General features: G+C 44.4%; 1 protein-coding gene across 3 annotated transcripts in view; it reads left to right on the top strand.

Annotated features, from left to right (window-relative positions):
• The window catches only part of LOC121556970 (suppressor of tumorigenicity 14 protein homolog), a 40538-nt gene that overhangs the window by 14538 nt on the left and 10251 nt on the right, over positions 1–15749 (top strand). For all 3 annotated transcript variants that reach the window (XM_041870856.2, XM_041870855.2, XM_041870854.2), the window contains exons 2-13: positions 5013–5160; positions 5915–6075; positions 6891–6961; positions 7266–7435; positions 8428–8463; positions 9057–9288; positions 11331–11470; positions 11588–11691; positions 12594–12703; positions 12830–12960; positions 15132–15236; positions 15457–15564. In XM_041870856.2, coding sequence (XP_041726790.1) covers positions 5013–5160; positions 5915–6075; positions 6891–6961; positions 7266–7435; positions 8428–8463; positions 9057–9288; positions 11331–11470; positions 11588–11691; positions 12594–12703; positions 12830–12960; positions 15132–15236; positions 15457–15564 — 1516 coding nt within the window. The remainder of the gene's footprint in view (positions 1–5012; positions 5161–5914; positions 6076–6890; positions 6962–7265; positions 7436–8427; positions 8464–9056; positions 9289–11330; positions 11471–11587; positions 11692–12593; positions 12704–12829; positions 12961–15131; positions 15237–15456; positions 15565–15749) is intronic.

The following is a 15749-nucleotide window of genomic DNA, read 5'->3' as shown; positions in this document are numbered from 1 at the left end:
ACAATAACCTAAAACACAAGGCCAAATCTACACTGGAGATGCTTACCAAGAAGACAGTAAATGTTCCTGAGTGGCCGAGTTACAGTTTTGGATTAAATCTGCTTGAAAATCTATGGCAAGTCTTAAATGGTTTTCTAGCAGTGATCAACAACCAATTTGACAGAGCTTGAAAAATTTTGAAAATAATAATGGGCAAATATTGTACAATCCAGGTTTGCAAAGCTCTTAGAGACTTACATTTTACATCGACATTTTAGTCATTTTAGCAGACACTCTTATCCAGAGCGACTTACAGTTAGAGTGCATACATTATTTTTTTATTTTTTTCATACTTACCCAGAAAGACTCACAGCTGTAACTGCTGCCAAATGTGATTCTAATATGTATTGACTCGGGTTTGAATACTTATGTACATTTGCTAAAATTTCTAAAAACATTTAGTCATTATGGGGTATTGTGTGTAGATGGGTGAGAAATTAATGAAATCAATTTTGAATTCCGGCTGTAACAACAAAATGTGGAATAAGTCAAGGGGTATGAATACTTTCTGAAGGCACTGTATTTGACATTTTTGTGGTGTTTTTTACAGGCATAATACTGTGACAGGCTTTTGCAGTGTTTTGATTTGTTTTCTCTTGTTCTGTTAATACTGTCAGTGAAAGTTGTGTGTGTCTACTGCATTCAACACCATTTCCTGTGTAATCATAGGACACCACTGAGGCCTGTAGTTGGAAAGACATCCAGCACAGTTCACAAATGGATCTAACTGGAGGAAGTAGTATTTTTGTTTGAGGGCAGAGAGATTGAGAGAAAGGGGATATGACGAAAAGCATGTAATGGTTTTATTAGGCTGTGATCAGGGTGACTGATGGAGAGAGCGACCCCCGAGCGCTCACTGACCCCACCCCTAATGATTCCCTTAATTCCAGGCCATGATTGCTGTTAGAAATTCCAATTAGGAGGCATGTGTGAGAGCCGGAGCATGGTAAGAATGGCTTTAATTGCAATGAGTTATCATCTAGACCAGTGTAATTGAGCCCCCATCTTAAGGGGTGGCACTTCTGACAAATTGATTTAATACCGAAGCGATTCTCCCGTCCCTAATGGTGGATCGGGTCCTTCTCTCCACGCTGGGCCACAGGCGCAGAGGCAACTGTGTGTGGTGATTACTAACTGCTCTGTAATCGCTCTCTGTCGTCTGCGTGCGCAAGAGGACTCGGACACACACCCAGGACCCAGGGCAGGGCACATAGGTCTTAGCCTATGCCTCAGGTAGCCCTGAACATACCCATCATACTGAAGCACTGTAGGGAGAGAGAGAGAGAGAGGGCTGATATGGACAGTCACTATACGCCCATAAGTCAAAATGACATCAAATTTTATTGTCACATACACATATTTAGCAGATGTTATTGCGGGTGTAGCGAAATGCTTGTGTTCCTAGCTCCAACAGTGCAGGAATATCTATCAATTCACAACAATGCACACATCTAAAAGTAAAAGAGTAGCATTAAGAAATATATACAGTTGAAGTCGGAAGTTTACATACACCTTAGCCAAATACATTTAAACTCAGTTTTTCACAATTCCTGACATTTAATCCTAGTAACAATTCCCTGTCTTAGGTCAGTTAGGGTCACCACTTTATTTTAAGAATGTGAAATGTCAGAATAATAGTAGAGAATTATTTATTTCAGCTTTTATTTCTTTCATCACATTCCCAGTGGGTCAGAAGTTTACATACACTCAATTAGTATTTGGTAGCATTGCCTTTAAATTGTTTAACTTGGGTCAAATGTTTCGGGTAGCCTTCCACAAGCTTCCCACAATAAGTTGGGTGAATTTTGGCCCATTCCTCCTGACAGAGCTGGTGTAACTGAGTCAGGTTTATAGGCTTCCTTGCTCGCACACGCTTTTTCAGTTCTGCCCACAGATTTTCTATAGGATTGAGGTCAGGGCATTGTGATGGCCACTCCAATACCTTGACTTTGTTGTCCTTAAGCCATTTTGCCACAACTTTGGAAGTATGCTTGGGGTCATTGTCCATTTGGAAGACCCATTTGCGACCAAGCTTTAACTTCCTGACTGATGTCTTGAGATGTTGCTTCAATATATCCACATACTTTTCCTTCCTCATGATGCCATCTATTCTGTGAAGTCCACCAATCCCTCCTGCAGCAAAGCACCCCACAGCATGATGCCGCAACCCCCGTGCTTCACGGTTGGGATGGTGTTCTTCAGTTTGCAAGTACCTCCTTTTTCCTCCAAAATAAAAACGATGGTCATTATGGCCAAACAGTTCTATTTTTGTTTCATCAGACCAGAGGACATTTCTCCAAAAAATACGATCTTTGTCCCCATGTGGTGTTGCAAACCGTAGTCTGGCTTTTTTATGGCGGGTTTGGAGCAGTGGCTTCTTCCTTGCTGAGCGGCCTTTCAGGTTATGTCGATATAGGACTCATTTTACTGTGGATATCGACACTTTTGTACCTATTTCCTCCACCATCTTCACAAGGTCCTTTGCTGTTGTTCTGGGATTGATTTGCACTTTTCGCACCAAAGTACATTCATCTCTAGGAGACAGAACACGTCCCCTTCCTCAGTGGTATGACGGCTGCTTGGTCCCATGGTGTTTATACTTGCGTACTATTGTTTTTACAGATTAACGTTGTACCTTCAGGCGTTTGGAAATTGCTCCCAAGGATGAACCAGACTTGTGGAGGTCTACAATTTTATTTCTGAGGTCTTGGCTGATTTCTTTTGATTTTCCCATGATGTCAAGCAAAGAGGCACTGAGTTTGAAGGTAGGCCTTGAAATAAATCCACAGGTACACCTCCAAATGACTCAAATGATATCAATGAGCCTATCAGAATGACATGAATTTCAGAATGACATCATTTTCTGGAATTTTCCAAGCTGTTTAAAGGCACAGACAACTTAGTGTGTAAACTTCTGACCCACTGGAATTGTGTTACATTGAATTATAAGTGAAATAATCTGTCTGTAATCAATTGTTGGAAAGATTACTTGTGTCATGCACAAAGTAGATGTCCTAACCGACTTGCCAAAACTATAGTTTGTTAACAAGAAATTTGTGGAGTGGTTGAAAAACGAGTTTTAATGACTCCAACCTAAGTGTATGTAAACTTCCGACTTCAACTGTAAATATTAGGATGAGCAATGTCGGAGGGTCATTGACTAAAATATAGTAGAATAGAATACAGTATATTCATATGAAATGAGTAAAGCAGTATGTAAACATTGTTAAAGTGACCAGTGATTCCATGTGTATGTATATCGGGCAGCAGCCTCGAAGGTGCAGGGTTGAGTAACCGGGTGGTAGCCGGCTAGTGATGGCTATTTAAAAGTCTGATGGCCTTGAGATAGAAGCTGTTTTTCAGTACAGCTTTGATGCACCTGTACTGACCTCACCTTCTGGATGGTAGCGGGGTGAACAGGCTGTGGCACAGGTGGTTGATGTCCTTGATGATCTTTTTGGTCTTCCTGTGACATCGGGTGCTGTAGGTGTCCTGGAGGGCAGACTGCACCACCCTCTGGAGAGCCCTGCGGTTGCGAGCTGTGCAGTTGCCAAACCAGGTGGTGATACAGCCCAACAGGATTCTCTCAATTGTGCATCTGTAAAGGTTTGTGAGGGTCTTGGGGGCCAAGCCGAATTTCTTCAAACTCCTGAGGTTGAAGAGGCACTGTTGTGCTTTCTTTACCACTCTGTCTGTGTGGGTGGACCATTTCAGATTGTCAGTGATGTGTACGCCAAGGAACTTGAAGCTTTTCACCTTCTCCACTGTGGTCCTGTCGATGTAGATAGGGGCGTGCTCCCTCTGCTGTTTCCTGAAGTCCACGTTCAGCTCCTTCATTTTGTTGACGTTGAGGGACATGGTGAGGCAGTGGCTAGGGAGTATTGTTGATGATGTCACCAAGTACTTGCTCACAGTTGGCTGTTCCTTAGAGAAGGTGGAGCATGTACAGAGTGCCATGGAGGTCTTCTCTGCAATGCAGAGCGTGTGCTCTCAGGTCACTAAACTGGTTGGGCCTGTTTTGACGGCAGGATTCGTTCTGAGCCTGTTTCAACTTGTCAGTGATTCTCCCTATTTGTTTTGTGTGGGGTACAAATTAAACAAAAACATTTATAAAGTAATGTGAAACAGATACATTTCTGACGTTGTTATGGTGTGAATCAGTGTTAGACGTCTTCGCAATTCACCATCAATAGTCTAATACAGGGTGATGATCCAGATGGCGGTCAGTTTAACAAACAACGCAATTGTCTGTCTTTCCCCTGCTGACCTACACACACCACACATCTGACTACTGCACTGATAGACACACACTGAACTTTCTATGGCAACACCTCAAGGACATCTCTCTCTCTCTGCCTGTCTCTCTCTGTCTCTCATCTCTTTGAGTCCATTAGTAAGGTTTTGGCCTCCAATGTGAAATGAGAGGTATGGCATAGGTTATACTAATGATACATAACCCTTCCTGATGACAACAGTGAGTTGGATCAGTTCCTCTTTGGGAAAATGCTGTTGCTTCTTGATTTTTCTTGCCGAGCAACAGAATCACTTTTTTATTTTTTATTTTATTTTTTTACTGTTCGAATGTTGACGACGGGAACTGTCTGATGCCAGGAACAGTAGAATTGGCACTTTGTTTCTAGTGCCTTTGTTGAAGTCACATGCTTTTCCTTTGTAGCTTTTTACAAGCCCACTGTCATTACTTTCACCTCATATGGTGAGTCTGGAGGTGGCTATAGCTACTGTCTTGTACTTAATGTTCAGACTCTTCCTGAAACTATGATCTCCTCCTAACAATTTCCATGTCCTGATGATTTCCTGCAAGTTAGATGACTCACATACAGTACACTGGATACGTTATTGTACTCCTACATCTTGAGTAATAGTAATCTCATCATATAACTGTATGTAAGAAATTAACTTATCTTATTTTCTCCCCTCTTTGTCTGTCTGTCTCTCTGCCTCTGTCTACCTAGGGTCAGAACGGGCGGCATGAGCTGGTCACCTTTCTGGATAACAAAGAGAAGATGGCATCGAAGAAGAAGACTGGCGTGATAGTGGGGGTCCTCATTGCTCTGCTTGTCTTGGCAGCCGTGGCAGGAATCCTCATCTGGCTCTTTGCTAGTGAGTACAACTTTACTATTTAGTCTGAGACTAATGCATGTAATAATCATAGACTGTAGGTACTTTCACTCAGTCTGACTGAGTGAAAATGTAAAGGATGCCCCAAAGTGGCTCAATAACTCCAACTGTAGTAATGTTGCTGATTTCCAACCCTCTCCGTTTGGCTTGGAGTATTCTGGGAGGTTTGTTTCTTCTAATGTCTGAATATAAAATGGATAGCTCAATGTAAACAATGTCGAACAGCTTTTTATAATCTACCCGGAAGGACTTTGGTTTGAGTTGGCAGCCCTAGCCAACTGCCATTGGCCAATCTAAACCCAGGATATTTCACATTCACAGGCTCCACTATAAAGTGGAGCGCTGCCTGACTGCTTATTTGAAGGCCTAGACGTTTGATACAAATATCTGAAATAAGTGTAACGTTTGGAAGTTTTACTTTGACATTGATGTTAACCTGTTTGACAGGCCTTAATTTGGTTGTTGTTAATAATTCAGGGGAGTAAAGGGGCGCGGTCAAGAGTAGACGGAACACCCTGACAGACAGTCACACACACGCTCACTCTACAGCCTGATCAGAGGTTTTACAGAGAGATAAACAAACTCCTAATTCTCCTAAATCACTGTTGTTCTCTTTTTAGTCGCTCCAGCAGAGAATCCCTATTAACCATCTCTGGAAGTTTATGAGGAGGCATTGGTGTTGCATGTAGAACTTTTCTAAACTACTTCCTCTTTCTCCCACTCTCTTTCCCCCCAGTCAAAGACAGGGAGTCGGCGGACACCATAAGTATGAAGCGTGTCCCAGCTCAGCGAGTGTATAGCGGGCACATGAAGCTGGACAACGTGCCCTACAACCAGAATCTGGAGGACCCCACCAGCACAGAGTTCAACAAGCTGGCAGATGACCTGGAAGAGATAGTGAGTTTGACCCCGGTTTAGGCTCAGATGCCATGTCCTGGTGATGTTCTGTTCAAAAAACAGATTGAGCTTATTGTTTTTCTATGGTGGTCATATGTTGACAGACAAAAGTTGAAATGAGTTGAACTTTTGATGGATGACTGGTCCTATACCCTTACCTCCACACACAGTACCCTTTAGGCCAGGTACGGTATAAAGTCAGGTGTCAGAGTTCAGAACTGACTGAGATTCAGTTTCTCTCTCTCTCGGAAGGTTTGTTGTAGCTATCCGCCACAGCATGTTTTTCTCCTGGTGGAAGGAGATTGCTAAATGCACATTTGTGTGGGTGGACTGGAAGAGAGAACATCATCTAGTTATTCTGTTATTCCCTCCAAAAACATTTCCTTTCATTGGAGTAATGGAGATGTGTGTATTGCCACTTGGGAACATGACAATGGTAAACTGCTATTGCTAAACCTCCGATCAGTGTGGCAATGCTTTAGTATGTATATCTGCGTGAGTGACAATGTAAGGTATGTGTGAATACTGAGGTGGTCTGAATATAATTCTAGATTACTGTTCACTGAGCATTAATGTGACAACAGAACACAAACACACACACACACACCACCACCACCACCACTTTTCTTGGTATCTAACTGGCCAATACCTGGCGCACTCCCAACACCACGGTAACCTTGATCAATTAAACCTTATATGGAGGATTCAGCAGAACTCTGAGGTCATGGCTCCCTCTCTTCGCCATGGTAAAAACAAATGGGTCATCAGGTAACCTAGTGAATGATAATTGTTATGTTTTGGCTTTTTTTCTCCAGCTTAAGATCAACTACAAACAAGTTGAGTTCCTCTCGAAGTACTACACCAAGTCTGTGGTGAGCGCCTTCAGGTAGGAGAGCATTCTGGGATGTGCAGTTTCTGCATGTTGGTCATGTACAGTTGGCCATAAAGCTAGTCATGTGATCACTTTGTTTATTACATAATATGAATCTTTGAAAATTCTTATTGGATAAGTGTAATTTGGACAATGGAAGTCCATTGCAGCAACTCAAAACACCAGCTGTACTTGAGGAGGGGTTTCGTTAAAACTGCACTATAGAAACGTTGAAGTGCATGACTGTGAGTGATCCATGAAGGCCTCAGTCAGCACAGTTTGGTCTTCTAGTCCTTCCTTCAAATCCCTCTCTCTCCAGTGAGGGGGTGCTGGCCTACTACTGGACCCAGTTTGACATCCCGGCAGCGGACCTGGAGATGCTGCCAGAGTTCTCTGAGGAGCGGGTCCTGGAGGTGCTGTGGAATGGCATCAGGGAGCAGGGCAAAAGCTCCGGCCAGAACCTCCACATCAGCGAAGTCACTGCCTCACGTGAGTTAGTAGTTAGTACCACCCAGTCAAGACCAAACCAGGGGGTGTAGTCTTTGGGGCAGGGGGTTCTATCTATAGACTTAGGGTTTAAACTAAGGCAGCAGAGACCAACCCTCCTCCTGGAGAGTTAACCTGAGTCCTGCAAGCTTCCGCTTCAACCCAAATCCAACACCCCTCATTCTACTAATTAGCTGCTCACCAAGACCTTGATTAGCTGAATGAGGGGTAACAGAGTTGGAGCAAAAGCCTGCACACCCAGTAGCTCTCCAGAAGGAGGGTTGGCCTCCCCTGAACTAAAGGGTGGTTTTTAATGAAGAGCAATGTACTGTCTGAAGCAAGCCCCCTCTGTCATCTTTCATAAGCATTCATATCTGATCTGATTTTTGCCATTAATGGCTGTTCTATGCAGGTAGATGTCTCTGATATGCCCTAATAAGATAACATGGAGGTATAAGGGACGCCTCTCTGTTTGTATTGTATCAGAGATTGGACACTATGTAGTTTGGGTCCTCTAATGACGTTACAGTAGCTGGCCTCTGGGCTGTCCTCTAGCTGCCTGCCTGCTTAGTGCTAGCCATTGTCATTCTTCTAGCTTCTGTCTACATCACATTGCATTGCAAAAAGGGCACCCTATATGACTTAGTGGTTTTGCTCTCTTTAAAATGATTTCTGTTTATATGATTTGATGTGGCTGTCAGACGGTTAGACAGAGATGTATCGCTGGGCTCCGCGGGGCAAGGAGAGGGGGGGGGCGTTAAACAACAGTCCATTGGCAGCTGTCTTTTAACAGCAGTGCGTACGGCAACCCAAATATAATATACCCATGCATCAAACTCTATCAGCCTCTCAGTTTGGTAACACTCTCTTAACCCTCCCTCCTTATCTCTCATTTCCCCTCTCCCTCTCCTCCTTCTCCATCTCTCCTTTTCTCTCGTCTCCCTCCCCCTCTTACTCCACCACTCTGTCTCCTTCCCCCCCCCCCTTCTCTCCAGTCACAGACCCCAGGATGGCCAGGAACCCCAGAGCTGGTGAGTAAACCCGCTGTCTCGCGTTTCAATCACTTGCCGCTGTAATTTTCCAGCCCGCTAGATGTTCACCCTGCTGCTGCCAGTCTGTGACGAATGCCTGCCCAGCTTGATACATAATGCTACTGCTACTGCTACTCCAGTCATGAAGAGATTGAGAGCCCTGGCTATATAGTACATGAGTGGACTACTGAATAAAAATTGATGTTGGCCTATTTCACTCATATATTTTTTACCCTCTGTGTTGACGCATAATCCTCAAACGATTTTACGCATGTTACATTTAATTTCAGATGAGAGTTGATAGTTGACATTGCATCAACAGATGAAATTGCATGATGAACAGTGTATAAGATGTGTACATTTCTCCACACCATGATATGACATTTTGATTGATGCCATACAACACAGCTCTAATCTTTTTTTCAACTATGTTATCTGCCTTGACGTTTGCACTTTTGGGAGTAGCGAGTCCAGAGTTTTTCCTTAGCATGTGAGCTGACCAGGGAAAACCCACGGCCTTGTTGGGCTACTGTACCTGAATGTCTGTACATCTACTAATGTAATCTGTTATGCTGTTCATTCCTGCCCGTCAGATGACGAGTGTTTCTTCCGGTTGGAGGCTGACACTTTAGTTCAGAGCTTCCAGTCTCCAGGCTTTCCAGATCAGTACCCGGCCCAGTCCCGCTGCCAGTGGCAGATCAGAGCCCCAGAACAGAATGCCATCTCAGTCCGATTCTCCCACTTCCACATAGAGGACGACTGCTCCGATGACTTTGTGTCCATCTACGACTCCCTCAGCCCGGACGAGTCCCAGGCCATCACTCAGTGAGTGCTCTCACAACCACTACTGTGATGATGATGATAAATAATATTAATAATGCATTGATTTTTATTAGTGTTTTTCATGGACCCAAAGATTATTGTATAGGGATGTTGATGAGAGAGGCTGAATCAGGCCAATGTTTGTCATAATGCAGCTATTCTCCACAGCCCAAGGAAATCTGTGACAAACTCCAGCTTAATATCAGCAATGATACACAGACAAGTGAATTCAATTGTAAGATTGCAGATTTGTGTGAGACATATGGGCTTTGTTCGATCGAATGTGGTTACCTGGTGTCTAGGCTAAGTGTAATTGATAGGTTGTTGTGCTGCGAGAATGTGGGTTTGTTTCCAATCGATAAAGCTATGTTAACAGTGGGAAAAAGGAAGCAGAAAGTCATAACTTCAAGCTTGCTTTCTTTCAACGCAATAAATAATATATTCTTCACCCTACCAAGAAACATACACTGAGTATACAAAACATTAGGAACACCTGCTCTTTCCATGAGAGACTGACCAGGTGAATCCAGGTGAAACCTATGATTCCTTATTGATGTCACCTGTTAAATCCACTTCAATCAGTGTAGATGAAGGGGAGGAGACAGGTTAAAGAAGAATTTTTAAGCCAATTGAAACATGGATTGTGTATGCATGCCATTCAGAGGGTGAATGGGCAAGACAAAAAACGTAAGTGCCTTTCAACGGGGTATGGAAGTAGGTGACAGGCGCACCGGTTTGACGGTGTCAAGAACTGCAACACTGCTGGGTTTTTCACGGTCAACAGTTTCCCGTGTGTATCAAGAATGGCCCACCACCCAAAGGACATCCAGCCAACTTGACACAACTTCTGAGGGCAAAAGTGGGCGGTGCAACTCAATATTAGACGGTTTTGTACGCTCAGTGTATCCCACTTGTTTACAACCTTTTATGAATTATTGTCCAACCAAGACATGCATACTACCAGTACCAACATATGCTTATTTAATGAGAAAATAAAGTAAAAGTGTGTCATGTAGTTTTCCAAGATTCCCAAGAGGGACCGGAACATCACTTTATATTTGGCTAAGGTGCCTGGTGGGAATAGAAAAACATGGGAGAAAACTGTAGTTTTGAAGTGTAGTGAATGCTGTGGACTTCATTCCCGTCACATCATTGGTGATTTTAGTTACTTGTTGGTATCCTGGTGCATTTATTCCAGCACGTCGTCTTTCACTGTTAACATTGGGGAACTTCAGTGAGATTGAGTTGGCTCAAAAGGACCTCTCTTTTCCAATCTACCAGGGGTGCCACTCGGCCACCATGCTGCTGTGTGTAATTACGGTTGGTTGTCTGTGGACTCTGTGGGCGGCCGGATCTCTCTCTCTCCCACTGTGGCCACCTGAGTGCAAATCCGTGGCGGCTACACTGCAGGCAATTTCAAGTTCCAAATCCTTCGCCAAACAAATGCGGGTAGCCAGGCGATGCGTAAGATTTTTATATTGCTGCTCAGCCCATCAGCTTTATCCAAGGTGACACCAGGTTTATGAGAGCCATAATACAGTAGTTTCTAATGGCATTACCCTGCTGCAGGTAGATGTAGTGTTGCTCTTGCAGTGTCATTCACACCTCTGTGGCTCCGGCCGCCGGCCCACAATGCACGAACGTTTAGCTAAAATACCTGTTTGACTTTGAAATGCTGTGTGTGTGTGTGTGTGTCTGAGCGGGCAAGAGTGAGGCGAGAGCCCAAGAGTGATCTATTGATCTCCACTCTGCTATTTTTTCCCCCTTTTTAATAGTTGATTTGATGCTTTTTGATGTGTGGGTGCTCATCAATTATTTAGACATTTCAAATATATTTAATGGACTTTTCTGATTTAATTTGTTTTATTGAAAGTGTGAAATGTCACTCTAGCAACACAGTGTAGATGGTATACTGATGGTTTATGCCTTTCATGCCTGCACCTCATTCTGTCATTGAATGAATTGAAGTCCCACACCTTGATCAGTGTTGCCCAGCCCTGTCATTGGTTGACGTCTCCATTTCCTGTATGAATCTCCTCCTACAGCAAGTGTGGTCAGAGGCCTCCTACCAATTCCCTGGAGGTGGTGTCGTCCAGTAACATCATGCTCATCAACCTCATCACCGACAGCAATGTCCAGAGGCCCGGCTTCAGGGCAGAGTACTCAATCATCCCCCTAACAACATGTAAGCTAACATGACACAGTCATCCCCTTATCTGTAACAGGTACAACGACAATGCCACTCAAACAGTCCATCTTGAACATGATGAACACTCTAATGACCCAACTGTTGCCATTTTAGCCAAAAGTTGTGGAGGAGTCCTGAGTGATGCTCAGGGGAACTTCAGCTCCCCCCATTATCCCAGCTTCTACCCACCAGCCCTGGACTGCAAGTGGACCATTGAGGTAGGTGATGCTGCACCATAGCCCCTTCTGTTACCCCCTCTCTCTGGTCCCTCTCTATTTACCCCCTCTCTCTCTGGTCCCGCTCTATTTACCCCCTTTCTCTGGTCCCTCTATTTACCCCCTCTCTCTCTGGTCCCTCTCTATTTACCCCCTCTCTCTCTGGTCCCTCTCTATTTACCCCCTTTCTCTGGTCCCTCTATTTACCCCCTCTCTCTCTGGTCCCTCTCTATTTACCCCCTCTCTCTCTGGTCCCTCTCTATTTACCCCCTCTCTCTCTGGTCCCTCTCTATTTACCCCCTCTCTCTCTGGTCCCTCTCTATTTACCCCCTCTCTCTCTGGTCCCTCTCTATTTACCCCCTCTCTCTCTGGTACGTCTCTATTTACCCCCTCTCTCTCTGGTACCTCTCTATTTACACCCTCTCTCTGGTACCGCTAGATTTACCCCCTCTATCTGGTACCCCTATCTAGTCCCCTCTTTCCTGAACTATCCAATGCTCTGTATGAGGGGAATGCTGAGGCTGCAGGATGTCAGCCAGGCTGTTCAGTACCTCTTCCATCTTCATCTGTCCTATTGCAGCAGCAGCCATTAAGGCTGTGTGTCTGGGGGGAGGAGGTGGGCTGGGTGTTCTCCAACAGTTACTGTAGGTTGAGTTCCAATTCCCTACACCTGCCACTTGGTCCCATTCCCCTTGTGGATTTGAAATCATTGGATTGGTGTAAGCAGGCTCGAGGGAGTTCCCACCATATTTTCTACACCATTTATTTTGAATCGATGAGGAGGATTGAACAAGTGCACACCTAAGGAGCAGGTTAGAGGGGAGGAGTGGTAGCATTTTCCAACTCTTAAGACTCACATTAACACAACCCTGGTTAATGATCTATCCACGTCCTCTGTCTCTCAGGTCCCTGCAGGGAAGCAGGTACGTGTCAAGTTCACCATGTTCCGTATGAAGGAGCCGAGAGTGGACGTCAGGGTGTGTCACAAAGACTACATAGAGGTCATGGGCACCAAGTAAGACTTTCCCTCTACTTACTGGACTTTATTGATTATCACAGGATAAAGGAAATGTGTCCTCTGCTTTAAACCATCACATTCCATTGACATACGATGTCAGTATTTCCACTGTTTCTTTGTCAGGTACTGTGGGGAGATGTCTTCTCTGGCCCTGACCAGTACCACCAGCTCTCTGGTTGTGGTGTTCCACTCTGACGAGTCCTTCACAGACAAAGGCTTCCTGGCTCAGTACAATGCATACGATCCTTCCAACCGTGAGTAGTTTCTCTGGTGTTATATACAGTGCCCTCCACTATTATTGGCACCCCTGTTTAAGATGTGGTCGAGGACTTCCAAAAATTCTCATTTTTTTTAAAACAACATAGAACCCAAATGCAAAAAAATAGAAAAATCCAACCTTTTATTTAAGTACATTACTTTGGTGGTAAAAAAAAAAATCACACATTTAGAAAAAAAAAAACTTGAAATCATGTGTCCCACAATTATTGGCACCCCTAACAATTCAGCTGAAAATGTTAATAGATTTTTTTTTTAATAGATTTTTCTGTAGTTGCTAAAGTTGGTCAGGGTATCTAGGAACTTTTAATTAGTAATTCATGACTTCCTGTTTCCCTGGGATATAAATATGACGTGACACAGAGGCCTATTTCTCTTACCCATTTGTCAACATGGCAAAGACAAGAGAACACACCATTCAAGTAAGGCAGATTTGTGTCGACCTTCATAAGTCAGGCAATGGCTACAAGAAAATAGCCACTCGCCTTAACTTGCCCGTATCTACAGTTAGAGGAATCATTAAGAAGTTTAAAACAACTGGAACAGTGACAAACAAGGCTGGAAGAGGTCCCAAGTTTATCTTGCCACAACGCACAGTGAGGAGGATGGTAAGAGAAGTAAAAAAAGTCCTAAGCTCACTGTCACAGAATTGCATCAAAGAGTGGCATCTTGGGGTCACAAAGTCTCCAAAACAACCATCAGACGCCCTCTACATGCCAACAAGCTGTTTGGGAGGCATGCAAGGAAAAAGCCTTTTCTCACTAACACTCACAAACGTAAACGTCTGGAGTTTGCTAAGCGGCACTGGGACTTCAACTGGGATTGTGTGCTTTGGTCAGATGAGACTAAGATTGAGCTTTTTGGCAACAAACACTCTAAGTGGGTCTGGCGTAAAACAAAAGATGAGTATTCCGAAAGCACCTCATGCCCACCGTGAAGTATGGTGGAGGATCTGTGATGCTGTGGGCCTGTTTCTCTTCCAAAGGCCCTGGGAACCTTGTTAGGGTGCATGGCATTATGAAAGCTTTGAACTACCAGGACATTTTAAATAAAAACCTGATGGCCTCTGCCAGAAAGCTGAAGATGGGTCGTCATTGGGTCTTTCAGCAGGATAATGATCCAAAACATGTGGCAAAATCTACACAAAAATGGTTCAGCAGTCACAAACTCAAGGTCCTCCCATGGCCATCTCAGTCCCCAGACCTCAACCCAATCGAAAACCTGTGGGGCGAGCTAAAGAGGAGAGTGCATAAGAGAGGACCCAGGACACTGGATGATCTAGAAAGATTGTGCAAAGAAGAATGGTCAAAGATCCCTCTCTCTGTGTTCTCCAATCTTGTGAAATGTTATAGGAGGAGATTAAGTGCTGTCTTGTTGGCAAAAGGGGGTTGTACAAAGTATTAACATCAGGGGTGCCAATAATTGTGGGACACATGATTTCAAGTTATTTTTTTTCTAAATGTGTGAATTTTTTTTTTTTACAACAAAGTAATGTACTTAAATAAAAGGTTGGATTTTTCTCTTTTTTTGCATTTGGGTTCTATGTTGTTTAAAAAAAAATAGAATTTTTGGAAGTCCTCGACCACATCTTAAACAGGGGTGCCAATAATTGTGGAGGGCACTGTATGACTCTGGATTGTATAAAACGTCCTATGAAGGTGCTACCATTTTACGGGACGGTTTTCAAACCCCTCTTATGGCAACTGATATGGGAGTGGTAGTGTTATTCATGTGAAAGTTGCTATATGACCAAGGAATCGTCACTATAACAACTGAACTAGTGCCCCAAACCCAGTGGCACACTCAGACAGAGACGGTTCAATAATAATATATTATTGTCTGTTTTATCTGGCTGTCAGTCAGGAGCACTTCTAGTTTCCATCTCAGTCCCCTCCACTCCCCTCGTCCCCTCCACCCTCTGTAGTGCTGCTCTCTCAGAGTTGGGGCCATAATGGATTTCTAATTGCTTTGATCAATGGGTACGAGCAGAAGGCAACAAGACGGATGGGCCGACTATACACTGTCATTCCCTCACACTCCTTCTGTCACTCGCTCTCTCTCCATCTTTCTCTCTCTCATCCCCCTCCTCCCTCGCTCTCATCCCCCTCCTCCCCCCACCTCATTCTCTCTATTCTGTTACTGTGTGCAGCTTGCCCCAACCAGTTTGCCTGTGGCTCTGGATTCTGTATCAAGAAGGAGCTGCATTGTGACGGCTGGAACGACTGTGGGGACATGAGTGATGAAATGAACTGCAGTAAGTAGACACTGTCCTTGCTTGACCTCACCTCACTCCCCCTCAACTCTCCCTCACTCCCCCCCCTCACTCCCCTCCCTCTCTCCCCCCTCACCTCACGTTACCTCTCCCCCTTACCTTCCCTTCACCTACTTCCCACTCACCTCACATTCCTGTGTGTGTGCATGTCTGTGTGATAGAAGCCTCTGACACACTGGCTGTTTCCTCTTGCTATTTTCAGAATGTGAAAAGGACCAGTTTGCCTGTGACAACGGGATGTGCAAGCCCAAGTACTGGGTGTGCGACCGTGTCAACGACTGCGGTGACGAGAGTGATGAGAAGCACTGCAGTGAGTAGCCGCCTTGCCGGCCAGACCCTCTCTATCTATGTAATGCCAGTCTGCGGGCTATACGGCCCGCTAATTGTGCTAACATTAAAGGCGCTAATGCGGTGGGCACTGGCTCCTAGCTCGGCTGTGTGTGGTCATTACTTTAGCAGTAATGTTGCTTGATGGAAGCCTTGCCCAATTTGCTC

The sequence above is a fragment of the Coregonus clupeaformis genome, chromosome 17 (assembly GCF_020615455.1).
Source record: "Coregonus clupeaformis isolate EN_2021a chromosome 17, ASM2061545v1, whole genome shotgun sequence".
Classification (NCBI taxonomy): domain Eukaryota; kingdom Metazoa; phylum Chordata; class Actinopteri; order Salmoniformes; family Salmonidae; genus Coregonus; species Coregonus clupeaformis.
Note: the sequence above shows the minus strand (reverse complement) of the source record. Positions and strands in the feature narration are given on the sequence as shown.